The sequence below is a fragment of the Trachymyrmex cornetzi genome, unplaced genomic scaffold (assembly GCF_001594075.2).
Source record: "Trachymyrmex cornetzi isolate Tcor2-1 unplaced genomic scaffold, Tcor1.1 scaffold129, whole genome shotgun sequence".
NCBI classification, from domain to species: domain Eukaryota; kingdom Metazoa; phylum Arthropoda; class Insecta; order Hymenoptera; family Formicidae; genus Trachymyrmex; species Trachymyrmex cornetzi.
In genome coordinates this window covers 2457837-2485566 of record NW_017295861.1, presented here as the reverse complement: position 1 = coordinate 2485566, position 27730 = coordinate 2457837, and the positions used below count along the sequence as shown (strand labels likewise).

At 33.7% G+C, this 27730-nt stretch overlaps 3 protein-coding genes across 16 annotated transcripts in view; 1 reads left to right on the top strand and 2 right to left on the bottom strand.

The window, feature by feature from the left end:
- The window catches only part of Zip48C (Zinc/iron regulated transporter-related protein 48C), a 49974-nt gene extending 39604 nt beyond the window's left edge, over positions 1 to 10370 (bottom strand). For 2 of the 3 annotated variants that reach the window (XM_018522299.1, XM_018522300.1), the window contains exon 1: positions 9900 to 10370. In XM_018522299.1, the coding sequence (XP_018377801.1) occupies positions 9900 to 10007 (108 nt within the window). In that variant the 5' untranslated portion in view covers positions 10008 to 10370. Of the gene's footprint in view, positions 1 to 8897; positions 8934 to 9899 lie in introns of those variants that run through there. The other variant, XM_018522301.1, reaches the window with a different exon arrangement.
- A 2339-nt stretch (positions 10371 to 12709) lies between these two features.
- LOC108770565 (uncharacterized Golgi apparatus membrane protein-like protein CG5021) lies at positions 12710 to 15102 on the top strand. Of its 5 annotated transcripts, none has more exons than XM_018522207.1 (6): positions 12710 to 13008; positions 13077 to 13093; positions 13768 to 13841; positions 13931 to 14165; positions 14678 to 14932; positions 15013 to 15102. In XM_018522207.1, exons 3-6 carry the CDS (start codon positions 13780 to 13782, stop codon positions 15076 to 15078), a joined length of 618 nt encoding a protein of 205 aa, XP_018377709.1. In that variant the 5' UTR covers positions 12710 to 13008; positions 13077 to 13093; positions 13768 to 13779; the 3' UTR covers positions 15079 to 15102. The 5 variants fall into 5 exon arrangements, with proteins under 5 accessions (XP_018377709.1, XP_018377707.1, XP_018377706.1 ...); XM_018522205.1 differs by having other exon boundaries at positions 13077 to 13217; XM_018522204.1 differs by lacking the exon at positions 13077 to 13093 and having other exon boundaries at positions 14690 to 14932.
- Positions 15103 to 17757: 2655 nt separating this feature from the next.
- Positions 17758 to 27730, bottom strand: part of Lar (tyrosine-protein phosphatase Lar) — a 335402-nt gene continuing 325429 nt past the window's right edge. For all 8 annotated transcript variants that reach the window (XM_018522261.1, XM_018522266.1, XM_018522267.1 and 5 more), the window contains 7 exons: positions 25907 to 26046; positions 24462 to 24661; positions 24218 to 24384; positions 22401 to 23761; positions 22088 to 22314; positions 20192 to 21998; positions 17758 to 20103 (listed from right to left, as the gene is read on the bottom strand). In XM_018522261.1, the coding sequence (XP_018377763.1) occupies positions 20035 to 20103; positions 20192 to 21998; positions 22088 to 22314; positions 22401 to 23761; positions 24218 to 24384; positions 24462 to 24661; positions 25907 to 26046 (3971 nt within the window). In that variant the 3' untranslated portion in view covers positions 17758 to 20034. The remainder of the gene's footprint in view (positions 20104 to 20191; positions 21999 to 22087; positions 22315 to 22400; positions 23762 to 24217; positions 24385 to 24461; positions 24662 to 25906; positions 26047 to 27730) is intronic.

Genomic DNA, 27730 nt, shown 5'->3' with positions numbered 1-27730 from the left:
AATGTTGTCCCACGACTGTCATATTTTCAGGGTAAATTCTAAGAAAAAATTCTCTCCGTGTAGAATTACATTCCACTTCAAAGATCTTAGAGAGTATTTATTCTGGAATTATTTATATATACATATACAGTGAGCGCAAAAAGTATTCGTACAGATAAAATGGTTTTTAAAAAAACTTTATTTTTAAAAAGTAAATATTATCCAGCGAAAAATGAGTCATCGAATGAGTCACTGACGAATGAGTTGAATCGATATCGATACGATGACTCAACATCAATTTGACATCGATTTGACGTTTAATTGGCGATCATTTCTTGTTGGGTAATTAACAATTTATTCATAAAAAATAAAATAGACTATATGTTTCTTAAAATTATATGTACCAAAAAGATGTGTATTAATTATAGAAAATATATCATCTGAAAAATTAACGAAAATTAAAAATTGTATTGTTTGGATGCTCAACAAGTATTTGTACAGTCGATAAATTTAGCTTCTAAAATCAGAAATACATGCGAAGTTCGTTTGTTTATATTAGAACAGAATGTATTCATTGTAAAATTGCTAATTTATTGTTTACAAATAAGACTTTTTTTTTATAAAAAATGTCCGTATACGAATACTTTTTGCTCTTACTGTATATACATATATATACATATATATATAAAAGACGCGCAATGTTAGAAAAATAATTCCAGAATAAATACTCTCTAAAATCCGAGCTAAAATCTTTGGAGTAGAATGTAACTCTAAAGAGTAAATTCTCGCTCTTAAAAATTAACAATTAAATCCACTCTTTTATAATATGTTAAATAAGAAAAATATAAGCAGTATTCCAGAATTATATATATATATTTATACATATATATATATATATAATTTTGAAATACTACTTATATTTTTTTTATTTAACATATTACTCTATGTGAAAATTCTTTCCATATATTTAAAAAATTTTTTACGCTATTTATGTATCTGTTTTATATATAATATGAATTGCAAAATGTCAGAATAATTAAACTAACATTATTTTAATGTAAAAAATAAACTTTAATGTTAAACAATTTTAATAAATGTTATTTTAGACTAGCCAAATTTTACTAACAAATTATACCTAACTCAAAAAAACACTTCGATGGAAATTCACCCAGGAGTATTCATTAAACAGTGCGACTTCACATTATAATCTTTTTGTTCCTTTCTTTTCATTATTTAGTAGGTATTTATTTAAAAAAAATACTATTATTTTAAAATATTTATCAGGGATCGATATTATGTGTCTATATACTTGAAATAAAAATAACTCATTGATTGACAGTTGCAGTAATAATCTAGATTTCTCTTGGAATCACGTGCATATTTGCTTTTTCTGGCCAAGGTGATCTGCAACTCTGATTTAGCTTCCGTCGAGACATCAGGGGTGCGGTAGGTGTTTATTTGAGATATACACACATTAGACTTATAAGAGAATATATAAAAAATATTGTGTCAACATTTTACAAATAACTCATGTCTTATCTTATATAATGTATATTAACGCGTCGGTATGCGATGGGCAGTGTCAAAGTCTTGGATCGATCCAAAATTTATATACGATACCAATTAGATAATTCCTAAAGCAAATATAATACCAAGATGTTTATCAAACATTAACGGAAAGTTTAAAATAATCCCTTTTCTCGATATTTACTTCACAGCTTAAATATGTACAGCACAGAAAATAATATGGATTGATTTCTGTACATTTGTGTGTGTGTGTGTGTGTGTGTGTATATGAGAGACAATACAAATATTTTTGCGATGACTTTTTGCCGAATTTCAACGATGGATATAAGAAATGCAAATTTAACTTTAAAGTCACATAATTCAATCAAAAAATCATAAAAAAATTTTTTAAAAGAATTTTATGGGTAAAACTGCACTTTTTAATAAAAATATTTAAATTAAAACAATAATTATTTTACTGCGCAGCAAACTGTTAAACGTACGTAATTTTGAGTAACATAATAGGGTGATCTTTGTTAAGAAACAGAACTGTAAAAATTTTTTAAAAAACGATCAAAAATAAATGCTTTAAAATGCTTTTTTTTTTATCTTTAAAATGCCTTTTTATCTTCTAAAATACTTTTTTATCTTTTGTCCGCAACAAAACGTTTTTCATCGGTTTATTACAATGATGCGAAAATGGTACAATTTTGCGCGTTTTGAAAATGTTTCCTATTTTTTATTAAATAATATATATATATATATATACATATATATGTGATTAAAGCAATGTTTATCGAGTTACAAGCTTATTACTATCTGATTTAGTACTAATTCTAACATATGGATAATATAGGCTATATATGTATATATATATATACATATATATATGTATACATAATTAAAACTTGGCACATCTGAATTGCAATGTACGTAGATTACGCTTGCACAATTTTTTATAATATACTGTAAATAGGCTTAAGTAGTGACTAGTTAATAAGTTAAATAAGAAGTCAAAAAGAGAGTTAACTTTTAACTTAATTTAGTTATCTAAATGCTTACATGATATCTCGTACGTTTCAGCTCAATTCGAGCCATCCTCAGCGATGTACAACTAATTATTGTGTGCTTTGTGTCGTCTTTATTATTGCCATTGCTGTGTGCAACTGGTGTAATCTTAAGCTATCAGGTTTAAGATTGTTGAGCCCGTTGCAAACATCAATGCAGATTACAACGGGCTCAACAATCTTAAACCTGATAGCTTAAGATTACACCAGTTGCACACAGCAATGGCAATAATAAAGACGACACAAAGCACACAATAATTGGTTGTACATCGCTGAGGATGGCTCGAATTGAGCTAAAACGTACGAGATATCATGTAAGCGTTTAGAAAATACACGGTAAAAAAAGGATTACGCAAACGATTACTGCGGGACCACTCTCACTTGCCCGATAATTTTAAAATTTTATATTTTAATACTGAGAGTCAGAGGCACATCAATATTAATTTAGTTAATTTTAAATAAATTAATTTTTAACTTAATCTAGTTACTTTTAAACTTTAATTTATTAACTTTTTCTTTTTAAATTAAAATTTTTTTGTCTCTCTAAACGATAATATCTTTTTTTTTGTATAATCTTAAATGTTAGAAAGAGAAGTTGGGAAAAAGCTCAATGATTATAGTGATGGACGTGATGTTCATAGTGCCCAAAGATGAACGTACAAGAAATTGACAAACTTTAAAGTCTACATTTAGGAAAGCGTTATCAGCGCGTTTGCGTTATTCTATCTTTGTTTTACGTCTAATGAGCGATAAAAAGAGAATTACGCAATAGCACTGCTTCCGAATGCAACCTTTAGTTAAACATAAAAGTCGGTACTCATTAGTAAAAACCGACTTCATTTTAAAATTTACAAATAAAATATTAAATTTATCTGATAACTTATATGGTAATTATTTCGTTATTTAAAGTTTATATTGTAATTGTTTCGTTATTTAAAGTAATTCGATTTTAAGAAAAATTAAGAAATCCTGATTTAATAAAAATAATATATTTCAAAACTCTAATTCAAGTTAAATAAAATTAATTTTATTTAACTTAAGTTAATGCGGTCTTAACGCAACTTTAAATGAGTTAGTTTTTTTTCAATTTATGCAACTTTTATAATGTAACTAAATTAATTTAATAAGTTGTTAACTTTATTAGTTTAGTTTAAAAAAATATTAACTTATCCAACTCCGACTGTAAACTACGCAAATTATACTTCATGAGCTATTACCTACTCATTATATATTGCGGAATTCATGTAATATGAGGTGCACATTCATTTATTGCATCATATATTGTATTTATAATATGTAGTTGTTTTATGTTGGTGCTATAAGAAATTAAAATAATATAGATAAATAAAACAACATAATTCGTTCATTTATACAGAAAATTAACAAACAATACTTTAATAATAATAATATCAATAAGTATAATGAATTAAAATAAGGTCAGCATATGAACTTGCAAACGCAGATGTTTAATAATTACGGTATCGCACGAACATCTGCGTTCGCAAGTTCTTCTTGGCCTTAACTCAATTTATTATAGTTCAGAAAATCAATTCGTTTACGCCGCAATTATTTAATTACTTGAGGCGTCGTCTACAATACACGGAGTAAGAAGTAAGAGTAAGAAATTAACCAATCACAGTCGATTATTCTTCTCACATTCGACTGTGATTGGTCAATTTCTTACTCTTATTTCTTACTCCATGTATTGTAGATGACGCCTTAAGATCCGCGATTTAAATCTGCTTGACAACGTAAATTTGCAAATCTTATCATATCGTGTTCATTGAGTATTAATACGTTCGATTAAATTAGAAGCAAGATTTATTATACTGTTGTGATAATGTCAGGCGAAATTTACTGACGCGAAGATATCCAATGCTAGTTGCATTTCCGTGAAAATTATTCTCTAAATCTGAACCAGTGGATAATCACTGACATCAGTGCCAAGTATGTCACTGATAATCAGTGATGTGAAATTCCTAACCTAGCTAACCCTTATTATGTGATCTAATTAATCTTATTTTAGTGCATAAATTCAATGAATATAGTATTAGAAGATTGAAATTAACATATAAATATCAATATTAGAATATATAATGCTCAAACCTTCTTTCTTTTTTAATTCAACTTCACTGATTATCCAGTGCCAAATACGTCACTGAGTGATTAGCGAATAGTGGCATACTTGGCACTGATATCAGTGATTATCCACTCTGATTCAGATTTAGAGAGTATAATCAATATCAATTATACCACGATATCGGAAGAGAAAATTGTATTTTGATATCTTACTATCGTATCTAGATTACAGAATAAAGAAAAAATAAAAGTATAAAATACACTAATTAAAAAAATTAATGAAATCTAACGATGTGATTATTACATTTCGCGCCATGACGTAAAGATGACTACACAGAAATTGCAAAAACTTTTTTTTGATGGGTTTCGACAACTTGCTCACTAAGAGATTGGTTCTTGCTTATGAATCTAACCGTTCAACCGCTCTACGAGAAAGACTGAGTTTCGAATTCCATTGAAACAAAAGTGTTGCAACCTTTCTGTGACCGGTGTATATGGTCAACGTAATACTACAAATTCTTTGATTGGTCAATTCATAAAACTCTTTCTTCGAATTGATGAATCAAATGTTTTAAAGCATTCATAGTGAGATTCTTACCTAATATGTTACGACGTTAGAATCAAATTTTAACTTGAACCCGCAAGATAACGGTTTTAACATTCAACTGGAATTGCCGCTAACAGGCACCTCTCAGCAAAAAGAACTTTGCCGCCTTTCTTAATATTTTTAAAATTTTTAAATAAGATATTTTTTTTAAATATCTTTAATATCTTTATAATAAAAATTTGAATATATATATAAAATTTCTTTAATTTGCGAAAAATAGTTTATAATTATAATAAAATATTTATTAAATTATTGGCATAAATCGAATTATGAACAAGACGGGCGCGTCAAGTATGCTGCTGCTTTTCGATCTTACTCATTTTCGATTTTTTATTTCTACAATATTATAAATTACACCATTTGAAAATTAATTTATTTTATGGAGATTCAATTTTCCGTATAATTAGTGCAGAGTCCTTTGATGAGGAAGTAACATTATAAATTAAAGAGTTTATATACGTATTAACAAAATTCTAATAAATATTCATCCTTTTATTCAAACTTTTGTTTGGTTCGACTTATTCGTTTAAAAGTTGCTTAAAAGCGCAGTAAAATACGATCACTAGCGCGTACATGAAGCTATTATATGCTAAATTATTCAACATTTCGTTGTTTGACGTATAACGCAGTTTCACAGTATAATTACACTCAGAAACCTATTTAGTTGAATCAACCAAGGATTTGTTTGCCCATATCCAAACAAGAAATTAATCGATGCAATAAAATAATTTAGTTGAAGTAAAGCATTTGGTTATTGTAACATTTTACTTGTTTCTGATAGATATTGACATCTGATAAAGTTGTTTATAATAACCAAATGTTTGGCTTCAACTAAATTATTTTATTGCATCAATCAAAGATTTGTTTGCCCATATCCAAACAAGAAATTAATTGATTCAACTAAATGGGTCTCTCAGGGTATGACCAAAATTTTTTGTTGAAAAAACCTAAGAAACTTAAAGTTTTTTAATTTCAGTAACTTTTAGTATTGCATCGTCCAACCTGATAAGTATCCTTAAATATGCTTAAATACATGGCGGCAAATGTACAATACGGAAAAATTTGTTATCAAGATCATTATAGATATGCAATTAACGTAAGGTACTTTCCGCGGAACAGACCAACTTCGCGAAATTCTGCGTATTCTGCCACTTGTTACGAAATAATAAGTGAAGTTATCGAAGGCCATCAACCAGTTATCGAAGTAAACTGTTGTATGCCAGACGCAATGCATTTTTAAATATTGAAGAAAGTAGAATATTATTTTTTCTTGATTAAATTTTATTCAAACAATACAAGTAAGATTAGTACAATAGTATACTGACAACGAGTCCATTGATTGGAGTCAAAGCTCAAGATGAATCTTTACATTAATAAGCAGCACAATTCTTTGTTAAAATCATAATTAAATAAAAAAATGGCACATCTCAATATGAAAAGTAAATATTGATTCGAAAAATTCTAAAATTTCTAAAATTAGAAATAAGAATTGGGTTAGAGCCAATAATTGAGAAAGACGAAGTAGATAAAGATAAATCCTATTAGATGATTTTATGAAAAAGTCAAGAAATTATTACTTATAAAGTTGCAGTATAAATAGCGCAATAAAAAATTTAATCTTATATCAAGAATAATATATTAGAAAATTTGGAGAATAAGTTGCGTTGCAAAGTAGATGTAATACAGTAGTAAGATAGTTATAAGATAAGGTAATAATAAGTTAATTATAGGTAAAATTAGTCGTAAGATATCATTTGTATTGAAAAACGAAATTAGCCATTGTAACTAAAGCTCTATATTAATAAAAATAGCGCATTTATTTTATCTAAGCGAGTCGTCGCTTCGATAAACAACCGCCTCTTCCTATTGGCTGCTTTCCTTATTGCGTTTTTCTATTTATTTTGACTGCCATATCAGACTTTTTGGACCTGGCAGACTTTTGTGTTATTTTTTATTAATATAGAGCTTTGTAACTTCTCGGAGGACAATAAAGCATTATAATCTAATATTAAGGTTCTACACATAATAAAAAAATATTATAGGAACACAAATAAGTATCAGAAATAAAGAAATTTTAGGTGTGGGTGTGTGTGTGTGTGTGTAATTCAGAAATTAAAAGTAATACAAATGCACATTGGATTTTCTCTAAATTCTTTGGAGAGAAATATTACTTTAACAAAGAAAAGCTATGAACTGTTTCTCATCAATTTTTATGAAACTTGGCGCGCGTGTTCAGTGTTCCCTCCTGATATAACATTATTCCATTTTAGCTGCGCATAACAAAGTGTTTTTGAGATATTTAAAATTTTTTTAAATTTGTTTTTATTTCCATATTCAAGTAAGTAAAAATGCTTCATATTGTTTTATTATTCATTACCACATGTATGTTACGCAAATTCGTTCTCTGTACTTTTTAAATTTCTGAAACTGTAAGAAAAATATGATTAAATTCAGAAGAATGCGATTCAATATAGACTTATTTTTTATTTATTTTATATTGTTTTTATATATGAAATGAAATTTGTAAAAACAAATAAAGCATAAGGTCTTGAAGCATTACAAACATGGCGCAAAATATGCAAGCTTACATTCATATTTATTTTCATGTACATTCATAGGAAAATTTAACGTCAATAACATTATTAAAAATTTTGCGTTCGAAAATTAATTTTGTTTCAAGACCCCATGCTTTACTTGTTTTTATGAACAATTTCATCTCACAATATGTAAAGACAATATATAAAAAATAAATCTATATTGAATCGTATTCTTCTTATTTTTAATTTAATCATATTTTCTTACAATATAGGTTAAAACCGTGGTGAGAATGTAAAACGATATGGATAAAAAGGCATACATCACGCAAGATCTGGATGGCTATAATATTTTATATTTTGATAAATTATAATACAATAAAATAAACATTTCGGTCTTAAGTTCATCGTGTATGCCTTTTTATCTATATCATTTTATATTTTCTTACATTTTCAAAATTTTAGAAGTGTAGAGAACGAATTTTCGTATATATGTGATAATAAGTAATGAACCAACCATGAAACACTTTTACTTATTTAAATATAGAAATAGTTCTCGAGAAATAAAAATATAAATTTAAAAAAATATTTAATTCTCGAAAATATATAATTTGCTATCTGCGGCTAAAATGGAGTAATATTAGATATATCTGAAAAGAACATTTAATGCTGCTCGCTAAGTTTCATAGAAATCAATGAGGGACAGTTTATAATTTCCTCTTGTCAACAGCGAAACTGAGCCAGTCTAAAAAAAAAAGAGTTGTTTAATTTTCAATTTTTAAGAGTGAGATTCACGCTAAAAATTTTAGAGAGAATACCTATAAATAAAAATATAAAATATATAAATATTTATATATTTATATGTTTTATATCTTATTTGTATCCAATGTATCCATTATACATTACATTTAATCTCTATTCTTAAAATTCTTCTATTTCTATTCCTGTTATATTTATTCCAGCAATATTTGCTTTGATACGTTTAATTTTTCCATTTCTAATTTTTTTATTTCTAATATTTAATATTTATCCCTGTCCCTAATATTTCTTCCATTGTGTGCAATATGTCGTTTGACTCAAAATTCAAGAACCACTAAATACATCACCTAAAAAACGTATGCTCACTCTTTAACATCCAATGCAGCGTTTTCTCATTTTTTTCTCCCATCGTTCCGATTTTTCCATCCATATGAATCGTAAATAGCCGAGCGTAATCTTGTCTGGATGAGAACGCACGACACGTATCTATGTACAGAAGTTCGACTCTCTTCAATGATATATTCAACTCGTACGCGCGCGCGAATTAAATTGCATGAAGGAAGCGGCGGATTATGCAGGCCCGCCAATCGCTGTGTGTCGTCGACGGCGGCGGTTGCGACTTCATCGAAGTAACGAATCTAAATTTAAATGTGAAGAATCGCAATAGTCCCGCTTATCTAAATATTTTTGCCCTTTTCTCTTGAGAACGATGGTTGTTCACGAGCGAAATTCAAAAATTTGCACGCAGCGAAAAAATATCCAATGACCTTTGAAATATTACTTTCAAATATTATTGATTAAAAAAGGTGTATTTATTTATATTTACGTGACATTTACGAATAGAAGAAATGAAAAATATCATTGGTAGCACATATTTATTATAGCAATACAAATTACGAAGTTGAAATAAACAATGTATTTATGATAAAATTAAAATTCAATTAACCGACACCAATTAATCTTAATTTCCCAATAACCATGTCTTTTTATAACTCTTTTACATTTAGAATAAAGGGATTAAAATCTAGAAAAGACAAATTAAGTAAGTACGTTCATTATTTTTTTCACATCTCTCTTTACATCTCCTATCTTTAAACCACGTATTATACAGAGAGGAGAAAAAAGTGTAAAGAGTGTAATTGAAAGACGCGCGTCAATAACAGAAAAGTGTACTACGGTGCGCAGTTGAAAACAGTGCGGATGCTCTCTTCGAAGCGAGTTGCGAGAGTTTCGCGCACGGGCGGATGCGCCGGTAAGGTTAAGTCTCCTCCCACGGACCAGAACCAGAATCGGAGATTCTACGCAAAGGGCGTATAGGGAACTGGGCGCGAATTGTCCCGAAGGGACAGTCCTCCGGTCGATACTCACTTGTTTCCCCCGAATGATGATTACGAGCGCGGCACCGGCCGCGGTGAGGGCCCACGTGAGCAGGGTTCCGAGGAGCGCCTGGGTGATCGCTGTGTGATCCTTGAGCATCGCGAGCCTCCGTCACATCGGGCGGGAGAGACAGATCCTACGACCGGTCGACCGTGTCCCGTGGCGGACTGCCGTGTGTGTGCCGACGCGACGAAATGAAACGGAGCGAGCGGGCGTAAACGTACGCGAGAGCCGAACGGCGCGGCGCGGCGCGAGATCTCCGGTCTTGCGGCACTTCGTTCAGTCCCCCGCGCTGCTTATCTCAACCATGGCACCGCGCGCACCACCGACGCACGGACCACTACTACGTCGCCACCATACGTTCCTATACTACCACCAACGTGCACCATGTGCGCGTATTGCGACGACGTTACCGCTCTCCGGCTCGTCTCTCTCTGCGTCGTCCCTGTCGTATCCGTCAATCGCGACTTCCGAATACCGTGGGCCGCGTATTACGCACGTTGCGTACACGCACGCGTTTTCTTTACGTCATATCTAACTAAAGCTCGTATCATACTATAGATTACAATTAGAATACATGACTAATCAAGAGAAGGAAGAAAATCGATAAACTTTAATAAACTTTATTTTGATCGGTCAGTAGTTAAAATTGGTCGATTAAATTTCAGGCTAAGGTTCGCTTGATGCTTCGAATGCTTCGAAGCGCTTTTTTATTGTTCTGTTAGTAGAATTCTTTCTTCTAATTGGTCAGTCGGACACTTCGAAGCGCCAAATGGACCGCACCTGTAGAGTGCAAATGCAACGTTGAATAATCAGAAGAAAGAATTTTACGAATTGACAATCAAAGAAAGCTTTAAAGCATTTGCAGCGTGAAACGGGTCACATCCTCAGTCTCTAGTCTGGTATCGGCTTTAGCCCGGATCGATAATAGATTTTTAAAGCCGTAAGGAATGGACGAATCGCAATTAATTATTCTCCTCGCATTCGACTGTAATTGGTCAATTTCTTACGGATTAAGGTTTAAAACATGTATTGTAGATCCAGACTTATCGCATCATCAATTAAGTTGTATCGGTTTTAGGTGTGCTCAAAACGCCCACGTTGTATCTATATTTGCGTAACTGATTATTGGCCGTTAAACACAAACTGATGGATGCTTTCCAGCAAGAGATACGGATGATACACAGTGACCGGTATTCATAGTCGGTTCTTATTTTAACGGGCCTTCTACAATAAGCCATTAGTCATAAATCAGAAGTCGGACTAAAAATTGATGACTGTGATTGGTTAATTTTTAGCTTCTGACTTCTGATTTATGACTAATGGCTTATTGTAGAAAGCCCATAAGACCGTCTTAAGTTATGTCTTAAGTCGCTAATGCGGCCTTCTGATTGGTTCATGATATTTTAAGACTGTACTTAAGACGGTCTTAAATATAAGATCCGACTGTGAATACCGGCCAGTGCATCACAGTGAATTATTATGCGGCGTCTACAATACATGAAGTATGAAGTAAGATTAAGAAATTGATCAATCACAATCGAATGTGAAAAGAATAATCGACTGTGATTGGTCAGTGGTGTAGTTTCTTACTCCGTGTATTGTAGACGACGCATTATACATCCTTGTTATTTGTCAATATTAAACAAAAAGAAACGCTCACTGTGTTACACTTATCTCTAAACATGTATTACATCAATTTCCTACTCAATGTAAATATAATAACATTGCATCAATATTATAATTTGTTGCTATATAAATGTAAATATAATATACAATATGTTGTACACACGGGGGCATAAATGCCTATCCGTCTGAAGTTGCATGCGTATTGAAGAAGGCACGAGAAATACTGAGAAGACGTGAAAAGACATGACTAGACATTTTTGTCCTCGTGTATACGTACATAAATATTTTTCACGACATAAGATAAATGTTGTTTTATTTTTGTTCATGGGATTCCACGAAAGATAAATTTTGTGTCGCGACTTGTATTGCCTAAATGGGAAACACTTTACCGTAACAATTAGGCTTAATCTATTGTGCAGTTTAATGTATTCTTTTTGTACCGTTCTTCCTTTACCGTTTCCTTTTTCTTGCTTTTTATTATTTTTTATCTCTTGGCTTTTGCCTCTTATTCCTTTCTTGGATTTCTGTCATTCAAAATAAAAATTGATGAATTTAGGAAGAAATAAAAAAAAACGTGATAAGATTCACGATTAATTAGTCATAGCAAAGAAGAAAAAGACAAGAGATAAAGAGCAAGCTACAAGAAGAACAAAAAGTACATTGTAGATTAGGCTTTACATTATTAAGTAAGAAATTATATAAATGATGACATGTAACGATCGATTGAAAAATAACTTGATTAATAATTTATAAAATATAATTTACAAACTTAATAACTAAAATTCAAATTGAGTTTCAGTCGACAAGTAAATTAAGGGCGACTTTGATCAAACTCCGATTAATTTAATCAACGGTTAATTCGACCGGCAGAATTGTTTAAAATCTCTAATATACAGTTCGTTATTTTCAATTCGTTTCATCAAACATAATTCTATTGATTAATTCAATAGTTTTATTCGTATATTACTTAAAATATTACTGATTAAATTAATTGAAATTCGGTCAAAGTTGAATTCGATTCGTATATCTTCCAATAATCGGTGGAAACAGTGCACGAATAGCGAGACGCAACGCGCATGCGCGAGAGAGTAGCGCGGCCAATGAGCGCGTCCGCGCCTCTCGCGTTCGGCCAGTCGGCCGCCGCGTTCGATTAATCGTACGATTGGCGCGACTTTCGTCCGTGTCGGCGCCGCGTCTCAAGGTTTCGTCCGCGCCGGTTATTAACGATGTCAAGGCGTTTACCTTGATCAACAATGTACAACGGTGAAACCGCAGAACGCGAGCGTTGTCGCGACGCGTTTTGAGGCGCAGTTTTTTTTCGCAACGGGATGAGACTTCACGAGACTGCTGTTGTCGTCGCTGTCGACCGCGAGGCCACCATCTTTCCGAGCCCGGCAGTGCCCAGCAGACGACGCGCGACGCACCATCGGAGTAATCGGACTGTCAACGTGCAAACATGGCGTCCGCAACGGTAGGTATACAACGCCTTGATTCTTCCCCGCGATCGATCGTATACTGACGCCACATATTTTTTTTTAGTCGTGCCTAACCACGAGGTATCCGATTGTCTCGTAAAACGAAAATAAGTGTCGTTTCGTTACGGCAGGGACTGGGAGTAATAGTTCTAGTCGCCGATAGTGGGTGGAAGGTCGTCACTCTGACATTCGCTTGCGCATTTCCGTACGTATTCCTGGCGTACACTGCGGAAGAGTTCGTAATATGGATAATCACGCCCTTTGCGGAAGCGAATGCGGGAGTTTCTCGGGGTTCAATTTCGTGTTCTCTTTCCTCCTTTTGTATTTCACTCGAGAAACGGAGGTTGCGCTCCCGAGTTAATTCATCTCTCCACGTCATAGTGCATATAGATTTAATCCTGAAATGTCACTCATATTTTTCTCAAGTTGACACTACTTGGGTGAATTTGGGTGAAAATTCACCCACATAATTAAGAATCTTTTACACTTTTTTGTGTCCATGTTAGAACAACTAAATTTGATATTATTTTTTAATGTAAAAGCTTGAACTTTAAACAATGTTATTAAATGTTACTTTAAGCTGTCTAAATTTCAATAACAGAAATTATACGAAATTCAAAAAGTGCATGGGTGAAAATTCATCTACACTACCCACAGTAGCATTCCAAGATATTAATAAATGCAAGATAAATTGCATGGATATAAATGCATGCTCGATACTCCTTTTATCGAATGTTCCATGATCTCATTTATAGGTACCCTTACTGATGGATGACGACACGATTGCTTTTGGAGAGGAGGAGGAGGCCCAGAATTCCAACAAGCTTAAGTACAAATAAAATAATGAAGATCGTATATCTTTCAAATGCGAGTAGGCCATACTTTTGTAAGATAAAATATTGTTTTCTGTAATTTTAGACACCCATATGTTACGCTGTTTCACTTGGCCTTCCGGATAGCGGCTATAATAGTTTATTTATTTTGCGGCTTGTTTTCAAATAGTTTTATAGCAAGCTTTGTAACAGTGGTACTACTTTTATCGATGGATTTTTGGACCGTTAAAAATATTACAGGAAGATTAATGGTTGGCCTTAGATGGTGGAATTATGTGGATGACGATGGCAAAAGCCATTGGATTTTTGAATCTAAAAAGGTTCGCTTATTATATAAATTTGTATGTATATTTTAATTTATGTCGCTATGCAATGTAGTGATAAAAGTCTCTAACGAGAAAGTGCCTCTTTTATACCTCCTTTAGCATTGTATCAAGAAAATCATTTGATTCTATACTTAGATACGAAGCTTGTATCAATGTTGTTACATTTTATATCACATAAATTCCACTTGCATAGATTACATTGAAATGTAGCTTTCAATTAGCATGTATATTTTTTCATTTGTCACGTTTCAGCAAACATTGATTTAATTGGATTGGTTATTCAAGGTTTTCCAGCTGTTATATTTTTATGCCCTTGGCACTTTCTAGAACTACTTGTATATTAATCAGATTATGTGTAGACAGTCACCTAAATTAATGTTCCATTCCAGTTGCTCCTTATTGTGGTTATTTATAAAATATGTATCTTAAATGATTTAGATAATTTAAATATCATTTTCTCTTGTACATGTGTAAGTCCAATGTCTATTATGTGCCCTGTGTTTCAGGGTGCACAACAGAACCGCATTAATGCAACCGAGGCGCGAATCTTTTGGTTAGCTCTGATTTTGTGCCCATTTTTTTGGTCAATGTTATTCATTGCAGCGTTGTTTGGTTTTAAATTCAAATGGCTTTTGCTCGTTTGCATTGCCATAGTTTTAAACGGTGCAAATCTATATGGCTATATCAAATGTAAAATGGGAAATGATCAAAATATTTCAACGGCCACAAGTGATTTCATCAGGAAACAAGTTTTTCAAAATGTATATTTTTATGAAACTAAATAATATATTTTCTTTTATACTTAGGTATCACATACTTATTTAAATTTATTTTACTACAGGTTACATCGATAATGACCAGGAGTCCACCAACGAATAATTCCAATCAACCAACTAATGTTATATAAATTATGAAACATTAATATATGTGTGTGTGCATGTGTGTGTGTGTCATTTAAAATTTATGTTTATAATGATAATTTAATATTTGCAATGTTTGTATATAAAAATAATGTTAGACAATATCTTATAAGTATTGTATGTATAATAAATCGTTATCGATCTTCAGGTTCTATATTATTATTATTACTTGATGAGATGCTTGTTTATCTGTTGTCTGGCCTGTTATACGTGAAAAGGTTAAAACGAATATTTATATTAAAAAGAAGGAAACATTTTTTATATGTTAGTACTAGTTTATTAATGCCGCAAGGCAATACATAATGTACACGGTATTTTTTTTTCTCGTCAACAGACTCTTCCTATTACACAATATTTATTTTGTATAGTTGTTAATTAGTAACATTGCATTTATCATTGTTTTTACCTCAGCCTGTTGTATTCTTTCTGGCAAGAAAGTATCACAAAATAATTTCCCATTCTTTCAACGATATTTAGTATTTGACTTATTCTTTGCATTTAAATTCATATTCTTCTTCGGATCCGCGACCGCAGTCACTTTACTGATTCATCTACAGATGAATTCGAGGCGATCTTATACACAATAACAAACTCGCTATATTGCACGGAGCTATAGTAGCCGATTGTATTTTATTATATTATCAAAACTGCTCCGAAGACACGCGCGAGTCGTAAGTTTTCAAGAAGAAGAATACAACAAACCACATATCGTTTTGCTATACATTTTAGATCATTAAAAAATTATAAAGACTAAGGGTTACTGTACTAAAATACAACATATACGAAAGTTTCAGGGAATGATACAAAAAACTTAGTGTAACATTACAATTATTATGTTATAATATAAATGTACGAATATTTTGTGGACTTCCTTGTAGCAGTAAATTTTAGTGAGTATAGATTAATGATATCAACTTATAACTAGTAGTATATTTATACAATAATTTAATTTTGTTTTTGGTAACATATTTTAGCTTGGGACTTTAAACGTGAAGCCATTAAGAAAGTTGGCAAAGTACATATGTTGATAATAATTACATTGAAATGTAATCACATAAATTTATAACTTATAAGTTTCAAATTCATAAGTTTCTTACGAAAGTTCTGCCAAGTTTAATGCTATTAAAACTTAATACGCTTTACAGTATTCTAAGAAGAATGTTTAATGGGATGAAACGCTTAATGATTTGTTACAGATGAATACTTATCATAATGATTTGAAAGTTATTCTTAGCAAAAGTCTTTTTCTCTTTTTAAGAACATTATAATAAAAACCACAGCGTGTACAGGGCGTTTGACTTTTTAAAGTTTAAGAGCTACTGGTTTTCTTCTTGAGAAATGTTCCCATACCAAGAACTACTTTACCAAAATTAGCAGTTAAAATAATTTAACTTTGTGAACGTTGAATGATTAATTATACACTAATAGGATAAAATATTTCAATGTGGAAATAAGTTAATGTTATTTACAGATGAAAATTGTTCAAATACCATTTATATAGTTTAATGTCTTAAAACATGTTTCGAATTTTGTATTTAGTATTTTCAATCGTTTGTAAGAAAGCTAATAAACGTTATCCAGTCATACACCATGTATAACATTTCATTAACAATATTTTAAAGAGTGTGAGTCTTTAAATACCGATTACAATCTTTGAAATTATACACACAAAAGATAAAGATATTACAAAATCATTTCCTGCCATTCGAAGCTATTCGTAATTTAATTTGTTTGAAAATGTTTAATAGGAGCATATTATATAAAGAAACTTTACTAAAAAGCAATGTTTCTAATAAATTAAAATTATAAAAGAAGTAATTACATAAAAAATATTGTATAAATATATATTTTCTTTAAAATAAAATGCTGCGTGTTAAATAGCTGCTTATGATTACATTCTGAAGGCCAAATAGTAAATCGTAATAAAAAAATCTGCTACCACATTGTAGAAACACTTAACATTATAACATAAAATGTGTCGCTAATTTAAAGTGTTATTTATGTAATGAACTTTGACATAAGGCAAATCGTAGAATTATTTTTACATCTAGTATTATCATTACATATTATTACAATTAGTACTATAATTATTACCATTACGTTATAAATTATGAAAAATGCCATGGTTGTAAATGGTTTAACAGGCAGTGAAAAATTTGATGTATTATATAATTACGTACATTTTAATATTAATAAAATATTTTAAGTACTTTTTCAAGCACAAAGAATTTATCATAGTAAACGTTGTATGAGATGGCCCTCAGTTTGTTAGAAAAAAATATCACACTAAAATGAATAAGTAATTTTTTTTATAAACCAATCTGTAAAAAAACTGCTCAAAAGCTATTATAGAAGTACATTTGTTAAAACAATACGATAAATACATAAAAAAAACGTAAAAAAGTATTTAACCAAATATAAAATTAGAAATAATAGATATCAAGAAAATTAAATATTACAGATGGATACAACGTACTGAGTAGATTTCACATTTTTTGTGTTAAAACTTAACACGGTACTCTGGAAAATACCGATATCTTTTTAAACATCTTCATGTCCTTATGCACACTTGTATTTCTTATGATATCTATATATATATATATATCTATGTATATATTACTTATCATTTTATGTATATATATATTTATATATTTATATAATGTTGCTAATGACAGACAGTGCATTTATGTACATTTAGTCACAGTTCCTGACCCTCGAACCACAATAACTAACGGTAAAAGGAGTATTCGAGCAAAATTGTATAAAATTGTGAAATAGCATTCCGTGTTGCATTACTTGCATAGTTTCAACATATCAAGAGTATTTCATAATAAATGTAGAATCATTATAGCCAAAAGAATGCCAAAAACCGGAGAAGATTTATGATCAATAAATTACTTTATTTAGATGACGTTATGTTCGTTATTGTACATGTACACTTTTTTAAAAATTATTTCTAAAATGTTAGCTACAAGATTTGCTATACCAAACAGTATCGTATAGGTTTCGAAGAAGGTGTAATCGAGCAATTATTGTCCTCGTAAACTGGAGAGCTTGCAATTTGAAATTGCAATACATTCATCCGAAGTCGTTATTACTATACAAAATGGATAATGTCACGGTAAAAATGATTAGTTGGTGCTTTTATAAAATCATATAATTCAATAGAATCATTAGTCACATTGATAAATATATTAATTATTTATTGGCGTTAAAATTAAAGCAGTCAATGCGTTTATTTTGATCAAATCAATTGACCACTAATCTTAAGAAAAAATATTCGATTGTATTATTCGCCAATACATCCAATAATTCTGTAGAATTATTAGAAATTTTATAAAATTACCAGATTAAATATTTTCACCGTAACAAATATATCATGTAGCGATGCTCTTCATTATGCGTTCTTGGCATTGATCTAGCATTTGAAAAACAAAATTTTATATTACAAACGTCGATGATTTAATGCATGGCACTCAGCGTAAATTTGATTTTAATAAGGTACTCGTAAGCTAAAAAAGCATTAAACTGATAATTGAATTTGTAATTATTCATTTCAATATATTCGAAAGGCAATTAGAAATATTCGAGGTAGAAGCTATATTGGAACTTTGTACATAAGGGTATCGAGGGCTTGGGAGAACAGTACACGAATTCAACATACAGTGCTTCTATTTAAATTAGTTTTTTTTTCTTCTTTTATAGAAACGTGCGCAAATTCACTTGCGCACCTTTCATTGAATAGGCACCGTTTCCTTTCATCCTTCTTTCATTCGGGTCCTTCTTTCATCCTCATTTCCCTAATGGCGTCGCTTAATCTATCCTTAAAACAATTTCTTATAATCTATCTAACATTATCATAATGAGAAGATCCCTACTGTTCATAGTGAGTACAGCATTAATAATTGTCAATTTGGCAGTATGGCAATTTTTTTGTTTCTTGTGAGCGGAAATTTTCATCTCTCTCTTTCTTTATTTTATAGTGGCTAAAGAAAGTTACTTGACTGCTTTTTCGATCCATTTTTCTTTCTACATTAGTAAGTACTCGTGGAATATGCCACGTACGGTAGGTTCTTGTTTTTCATAATGTGCGTTTTGCACATACAATCGTGCATTTCGATACTCTGTTTCTCTCACAAACATGGATGTCGACATCGAGACCATCTCGTTCCTCTATATAATTCGCTATTGAAGGAAGCACTCTTATCCTCAATAAATAGGAAAGATTTTGATCTTCACTGTCTCAGTTTGTAAGAGATACTATACACAGAAAATGCACTATGTTTCGAGTGGGAGAGAGATATGGTCGATATCTTCAGTCTAATCTTAAAATTAGATTTAGATTTAAAAATGTTTTTGCGAATGATCGACTTAATAATGGGATATGTTCCAATTCACTAATTCGCAAATATGATATCCTACCGATGAAGGTACATAATTTTGATTACATTGTCGTACTTGGCTGATTGATTCTTTGACGACGTAAATGCTTGGAAATTAAGAAGCATAAAAAAAGAGAACATATCTACGTGACATCGTACGACACGATCGCCCGTGTAATCACGTGTATTGTACGTACTTCTAAACGGCAGTTTTGACTCGCGTTACCGCAAGGGAACTTTCAAATCTAGTTTCTAAAAAGAGATTAGCCTAAACCGAATGCTTTTCAGTATGATTCCGCGCGTTTGCTATATCAGAAGTGAAAATTTCCGGCATATTTGCATTTACTGCAACACCATTGACTAAACATTTCATCTCTATATTAACTGCCCACGACACTAGTAATCGCATTACTATTGTATTTGTCCTTGGAAGGTACGAGTATGTCATACGACTTTATTGTACTAGACACGTCGTATTTTTGCTCTCTCGATATCTCTCTCGCCTCTTTGCCGATCTCGTTTGTCCCTCGACAGATCCCTCTGCTCACGAGTGTCGGCTTGTCAGTTGGCGTAATGATCGAAGGAGCCTAAATATTCCAAACTGGCCCGATAGCAGAACTGATATTGATCCTGTGACAAGAATATCGAAAATAAAATCACGATTACATGCACATAAATATATTGTACTTGCAAAGCATTGAAATTAGAATTTACAAACCTCGGTTTGAACCATAGCTGGACGTTGCGTGCGTAATATTCTCACAGTCTGGAATATGTCGACGACACCTTCGTATTGCATTCGTTCCAAAACGATGCTAAGCGTTATGAAGACACCCGTCCTTCCTACGCCGGCGCTGCAATGCACGGTGATCGGTCCGTCTTGACCGAATTGTTCCTTCGTTTTATGCACTTGTCCAATAAAATCGATGAAACCGTCGCCGGATTTCGGTACACCCTGTTCCGGCCAGTCGATGAACTGGAATTGCCTGACTGTGCGACTCGCCCCGTCGCGTGCGTCCGTCACTTTGAACTCTCGTAAAATATACTGCGGCATATTGTACTCTGCGATGGGATCCACGACGAAGCATTGATAACGAATAGATCGATCGGACGGCCAATACTGGTGGCATTTCTCTCTGCCCATCTCTTTCAGTTTCGTCAACATAACGACGATCGTAGAATTATGCTCCCAAAGCATACGCCAGAAATCGTCAGTAGTGTCGCATAGAGGACCTTGCGTAGCTATGTAAGCACCCCGATAGCGATATCCATCAATCAGACTCGCGTTTATATAATCGGATCCCTCGATATTACGCTGCGGTTGTAGGCATACTCTGGTGCACTCATAAGGCAGAATATGGACCAGTCGGTTTTTGTGTTTGTTACACGGTAGATTCGCGGATATAAATCTAGTTGAATCAGCCTTGATGTTGGAAAGCTTCTTGAATTCCAATTCCATTCCAGTTATATTGTCGATTTCCGGTTGCATGAGTTTTTGAATATGAGAATGTAAATTTCTGGCCGGTACTTCTGTATTACCGCAAATCACCGCTTCCAGTAGAGCGTCGTGATTGAAGATATATTGATCCTCCGTCTGTACCATGTAATTCCTTTGAGCACGTAGACATGTAACGTGGCCATAAATGTCGATCATCTTCTCGTGTTTGATCCTTTCCAACATCGAGTCTATAACGATGAAACAGCCAGTTCTTCCTACGCCCGCGCTACAATGTACCACCAATGGACCACTATCGGGTACATTAAGAGATCTAACTCTGCGCAGGAATTGCAAGAACGGTGCAGGGTGTTCTGGTACGCCATGATCGGGCCAGGCGGTGAATTGTAGCTGCTTTATCTCCCGCCGCTCGGAATAGCCCATTCGGCAAACTTGGAATGTACGAATACAGTAGGTCGCCAGTTCTTGAATATCGCTGATGGTCACGGTCATCTGTCCATAAGTCTCCGATCCCCTGGTAGGCCAATATTGATCGCATTTTATCCTTGTTCTCTCTTCCAACTTTGTCATCATCACGATCGTGCTGGTACGTAATTCCCAACACATACGCCAAAAGTCCCCGAATGTCTCCTGCAATGGTCCTTGGGTAGCCACGTATGCATTCTGCTTTCTGTAACCGTCGCAGTAATTGGCGTTGATGTAATCGGAACCCGGCATACCGTCAACTGTTTGAAGAATAACTCGCGAGTGATCGTACGCAATTACATTGGCGTAACGATTCTTCGATGCATTGATTTCCATATTGGAATGGTCCCACGTAAATTGTTGGCCGGGTTCTATCGACTCGTATTCTTGACTGAACTTTAGATTGTCATTCGCTTTCAGGCGTTCAATGTGATTGCCTAGTTCGCTAATAGGAATCGGCGGATGTGAGATCATGCCAGGAGTTTGGAAATTTAATCGTCGCATTTCTACCGGGTCCGATGGTGCGTGATTGGAACTTATATCTGCTGCCATGAGTGGTCGTGTAACGGCTGCTTGATCCGGCGCTTTACATGGCTGTCTTCGTCTGAAAATAATTAAGAGACAAATTTGATGTGCGCTCAATTTATCTATAAATTTTACTTTATTTATCTTTTATTAAGAAATACAACTCACTTTTTAATGACGAATAGAAGCACAAGGCAAACGCTAACCATCAATGCCGCGATTATAGGACCAACTACCCATACCATCCCTGGCTCTTGACCACTAGTTTTTACGGATACTTCCGGATTTCCGTCGGAAGGCGTGTTGGGATTCGGTCGACGTGGTGGCTCGCCAGGAGGTACTTCCCTCATGTCCAAAGATAAATATTCGGAAAACGGTGACGACGTGTATAAATGCTGAAACGAATATTTTTTCATAATTATTGATTTATATTCACAAGTCGCTTATAAAAGAGTCACTCGAATCACTCCTTGCAGCTTACCTTTCGCGGAGTATCGACTACGGCTCGTACAAATATTCTGTATCGCTTATTTTTAGTGAGCTTTCGGTTTTCGTATCCCTCGTAGATGTCTCCGCTGCCTAAATGGAACGTATATGGAATGTCTCTGTGTGGAAACTTAGCTGCGATATAGGGCGCGTTTTCTCTTTCTTGCTTGGCACCTTTTCCGCTGATCATATCCTCCGTCAATTCATCCGGCTGCTTATCGGCTGTGCTTTTGTCCTCGGGTACAACGATGAGATAATAATGTGAGATTGGACCATACTCCTCGGAAGCTTGCGGCAGAATAACTTGAATCTCCTCGCCGTTAACCACACCGTAGAAATCCGGCTTTACCATCGGCTTGGGCGCAGCCATCTGCGTAGTGACTGTAATCTTCGCCGGCGGTCTGTACTGACCGTCGCGTGGTACAGCGCTCACGTTTACGTTATAAGTAGTAAACGGTTGTAGTTCATTTATTGTTGTACTTGTGATTTGAGGTTCCAATAGAATCTGCCTACGGGGCACGAGTTGCGTCTGCGTTATACCTTGAGAATCCACGAACTCTTTAACAGCATCAAATGAAACTTTGTACTTCAATGGAGTCAGTCTTATGGGCGGAGTCCAGGAAAGAGACATCGAATGCGTCGACGAATCCGGCGCTCTGAGGTTCAACGGTACGTCTTCTGGTTTCACCTTCACTGTGACTTTTTCGCTAAGTCTTCCAAGACCAGTCTTGTAACGTGCCGCTACTGTTATAGCGTACTGCGTAAACTTTTCCAGATTGATGAGATCCGCCGATTCTGTCAGACCGACGATCTTCTGCTTCCATTCATCGAGATCTTCCACGGCGGTCGTTGTGTAGAAAATCTGATAACCGACGATCTTTCCTCTGTTGGGTACTGGCTCCCACCATACCTCGACGCTGGAATCCGATGTGGCCACCGCTCTTACGGACATTGGAGCTCGGCCGATGTCCTTTTCCGTCATTATCGTGATTTTCTCAGAGTACGGACCGCTGCCTTGCGACGTGTGTGCTCGCACATGAAAGACGTATTCAGTGTTCTCTTCTAAGTTCGTGAATACCGCTCTCGTTTTGGTCGTATTTCTATCTATAGTGGTAGAATGATCGTTCTTCTTGTTAAACTGTACATCGTATCCGATTATTTGTCCGTTTCTGTGCTGCCGAAGCGGTTTGTCCCAGGTCACGCACACAGTGTCGGGAGTTTGAAAGAAGTACGACAGATTCGTTGGTGGTCCGGTTGGCTCGCCTTCCGGACTGAACCAGTACCGTACGGTCTCTTGGCCGAAACCGATGTCATTTTTCCCCGCTACTCTGAACTCGTAATCAACGCCTTGTTCTCCTACAGATTTATTATTTGAGAGAATACAAATAATTATTAAATGGAACATTTAATTACAAGTGATTTAAAAATTATCCACACAGATAGATTATCATTATTATCATAATAAGCATAAGAATTAAATCGTAAAATCCTTAATGCACTTTATTGTGAGTTGTTAGGTAAAATATCCGTTTATAATTCCAAATATCTACATTTCCATTTTATACACTTAGTTTGAATCAGTGTATGATGTACAATGTACACTGATTTAATGTGCATCAGTGCGTTAACCGAATTCGCTATTAATTTCCTTTTGATGATTAATAGTAATCTTTACATAATTCATTTAAGATAATAAAAATCGCATTTTTTGAAAATCATATTTTTTGAATTGTGTCACTTTTGAAGTAAGGGAACGATATTATTATTGCATGACATAAGATATTGACGAAGGTATATGTTAATTTTTCTTACCAAGATCCGTAATTTTGTATGTATGCTGACGCGTGTCCTCAATGAATTCCTCTTTAAGCGTTTGATTCTTTATACCGTATCGAATACGGTATCCCAGCAGACTACCGTAGGTTTGAGTAGGCTGGCCCCATTCAAGTTCTAAGACGTCGGGGCCTCTACTCAGAACTCTGAGAAAATAATGTGCATAGAAATTGAGTCGTTTATAAAAAAAGTATGATATTTCATGGTTTTAAGCATCTCTTACTTTACGTTGACCTGTGGTCTATTTGGTACACCGCCCGGGGTCCTAACGTGTATCGGTACTGAACGGTCCCCGTCTCCTTTTCTCGTCAACGCCGCCACCTGTACCGAGTATCTCGTGTCCGGTTGTAGTCCGGTGATGTTCACTTCTAGCACGCCTTCGTGCACGTCTCGACGTATCGGTTCGTTCAGTAGATCTTTCCCCTGACAAATAATTACAACTTGTACTGCGAGCCACTCTCCCCTATCTATCAATATTTTTGTCGTTGTTATTTACCTAAGTTTTGTTCAAGAAAGATATCATTAACAAATGCACGAATAATAGTCTCACAATATCATACTATTAAGTTGTTGTTCTCAAATATTAATTTGATTATTATATTAACCTGCGAATAGTCACGTGAGGTGATTTTTTTACATCCCAGCAGAGAGAAACAATAAAATTCAATCGTTGAAACTGCCTCTCACCCATTTTGATGGGCTTTGTCTATGGCTTCAAATATGTTGTAGAACATAAAAAAATATTACTCTTATTTTTTTAATTTGTTTAACTCTGATTCAAATATCGAAACCTTTGTTCTTTAACAATCCTTTGAAAATAATTTTTTTTCATTTTAGCAAATATCTTCGAAATTATGAGATATATAAAAAATGTTTTAGACTAAAATTCTATACTCTTAATGGTATATTTACGTTCTTTAAAAACGTGATTTTTTTTTATTTTGCTCTCATCCCCTCAGAGGTTGTTTTGATTTCTAAATTATTTTTATGTTCTATTATATAATATAATCAAAGTCTATTATATGAAATCGATAAGGCACAGTTTCGACGGTCCCCTTACCAGTTTCAAGTAGTTTTCTTTACTGGTTGGAAAATATGTATCTGATTTTTTTAAGTTTTTTCTTCCGTTTTTAGAAAATATTGAATAAATTTATATAATAATTTCTGATGCTAATAAATTGTGGAATAATAAATAATATTCAATGTGTAATTAATAACAGTGACTTTCAATTGGGATGTAAAAATTAGGTGATTATTTTCAAATTAAACACATATGCATACGATACTTTATAAAAAAAAAGAGCCTAGATAATTTGCTGAGATCATTTTGTGGAATGGACATTCTGTTTTCTAATAAAGTAAGAAATAGATAAAATTGAAAGAACCAATATTTTAATGAGACTACTTAAATAGGATTCATATTCATAATATTCTTCTCTATAAAATTTTCTATGTATATTCGTTGTAAAAACTTTAGTATCATAATTTCATGTTACTTAAGACGTATGTCCCATTAATACTTAAACAAGGATAAAAGGACTTAGGCGATAATATTACACGTGAATAGAGAGATAGTGAAGATAAAGGGTCTTATCAGTAAGTTTCGCGTAAGAACCAAAACTTCTGACGCTACGCTATTGATCGTAGGTACAGCAGCCGCAAACTGACCTCTTCCCTCACTTCTTGCACGTGTATGTGATATCCCCGTATGACACCGTTCTGTTCTTTTGTTTTCGGCGGCTTCCACTCGACGTGTATCGTCGTCGAGTTGATCGGCGTGACTTTGACGTCCTGAGGATCCCCCGGCACTGTAACGCAATCCATAATTAATTCGTGCACTTTACTCTCGTCCGATGTCACACTCACAGACACACGCCCATGTACACTCACAGACTTACGCGGACAGGAGATAATAAATAACGGATTTACTAAACCTGAAATAAAATAAATAAAATCTTCGTGTGAAATTAAAAAGAAACACGATTGAAAGAAGAGAAAGAAAAGAAATTAAAGAGTATGTAAGTCTCAGTCTGTCTTGTCTGTCGGAAGATTATTATGTCATTATTTACATTCCAGAAGCGAACAATGTGAGAAGCAATAAGCAATAATACGTTGGTAGCGGCAAATTATTGTACTTTTGTCGTACGATAAAATGTATTTAAAGAAAGAAAAGCGAGAAGAGTATATAATTAGTCTTTATACAATGCAAAAAACATTTCCTCTACATTTCGCGACCGTCCATCCGTCGTCCAATTCGTCGCTGTAAATGGGGGAAAAAAAAAGTAGATAACAGCTATAACGAGGTAACAGTAAGATACAATCGAAAAAGGAAACGAAAGTACCAGCGATTGCGAGCGGTTGCAGAGAGAAATCATAAGTAACATAAAGTCGCGAACGAAAGAGAGACGGTAAGATAAAAAGAAGAACAAGAAGTCGAAGAAAATAGTGGAGAAGGTAATTACATGCCGCCAATCACACACGGACAAAACGACGTACAAACAATATATTACGAGGCACGTTGTACCCCATGCTCTACGCCCCTGATACGATTACAATCCTCCATTTGAATACCAATAATGCTTTTTTTTCTCTCTTTCTTTTGTTTCTTTTTTTTTGGTCAAGTTCTTTTTTTTTCTTTAACCCGCGCGCATTCAGTTCGACTTTGCATGTACAAGCGCGCGTAGACACGTCATACGGAAAAGTACGCGGTGTAACGTTGGACACGATAACATAGCAGCAATATTGGAGAGTCCATGACTTGAGAGACCAAGTAGATAGTTAGTTGCACGCGAGTTTTCGCGAAGGGGTTGTATGAGGGCAACGAGTACGTCCGCCGAGGGACGAAAGTTACGGCAACGATGACGACAACGGAGTCCCGAGATCTCGTTCCTCGAATGAATGCGAGGTAGTGGCGGTAAATATACACGCATTGCCTATTTACAACGTTTATTTACAACCACGACCACCGCACACAACTGTCGAAGTTAGAAAGTCGCGATTACACAATGTATCCGCATTAAAAGCTCCATGACTTATAAAGCCCGTAGATGATCAATATTATTGAATAATATTCGATATTGCACAATATTAATAATCGTCTGGAGGCTATAATGAGTTTTCAGACTGTTTTCAATTGTTTAATTGTACAAAATAATCCTATACAGTATTCTTTATATTTTTTTGGAGTGAAATCTTATTCCGAAAGAGTGAAAATACTGTCATTATTGAAAAAGAGTGGAAATATTTGCACTCTTGAATACAATTTTCATTATTCTTTTTTTAAAGTGAGATTTCATTCTTTCAGAATAAGATTCACTTCAAAGGAATAAAATCTCATTCCTTTAAAAGGAGTAAGATTATATAATATATAGAATTTTCTAGCAACAAACATTGTTGCAACCGTTGTACAGTTACTGTAATATTGATGGAACGTTGCAAGGTTTCTGCAATACTGCTGGAATGTATGGGATTGTATAACAATAATATTGAGCG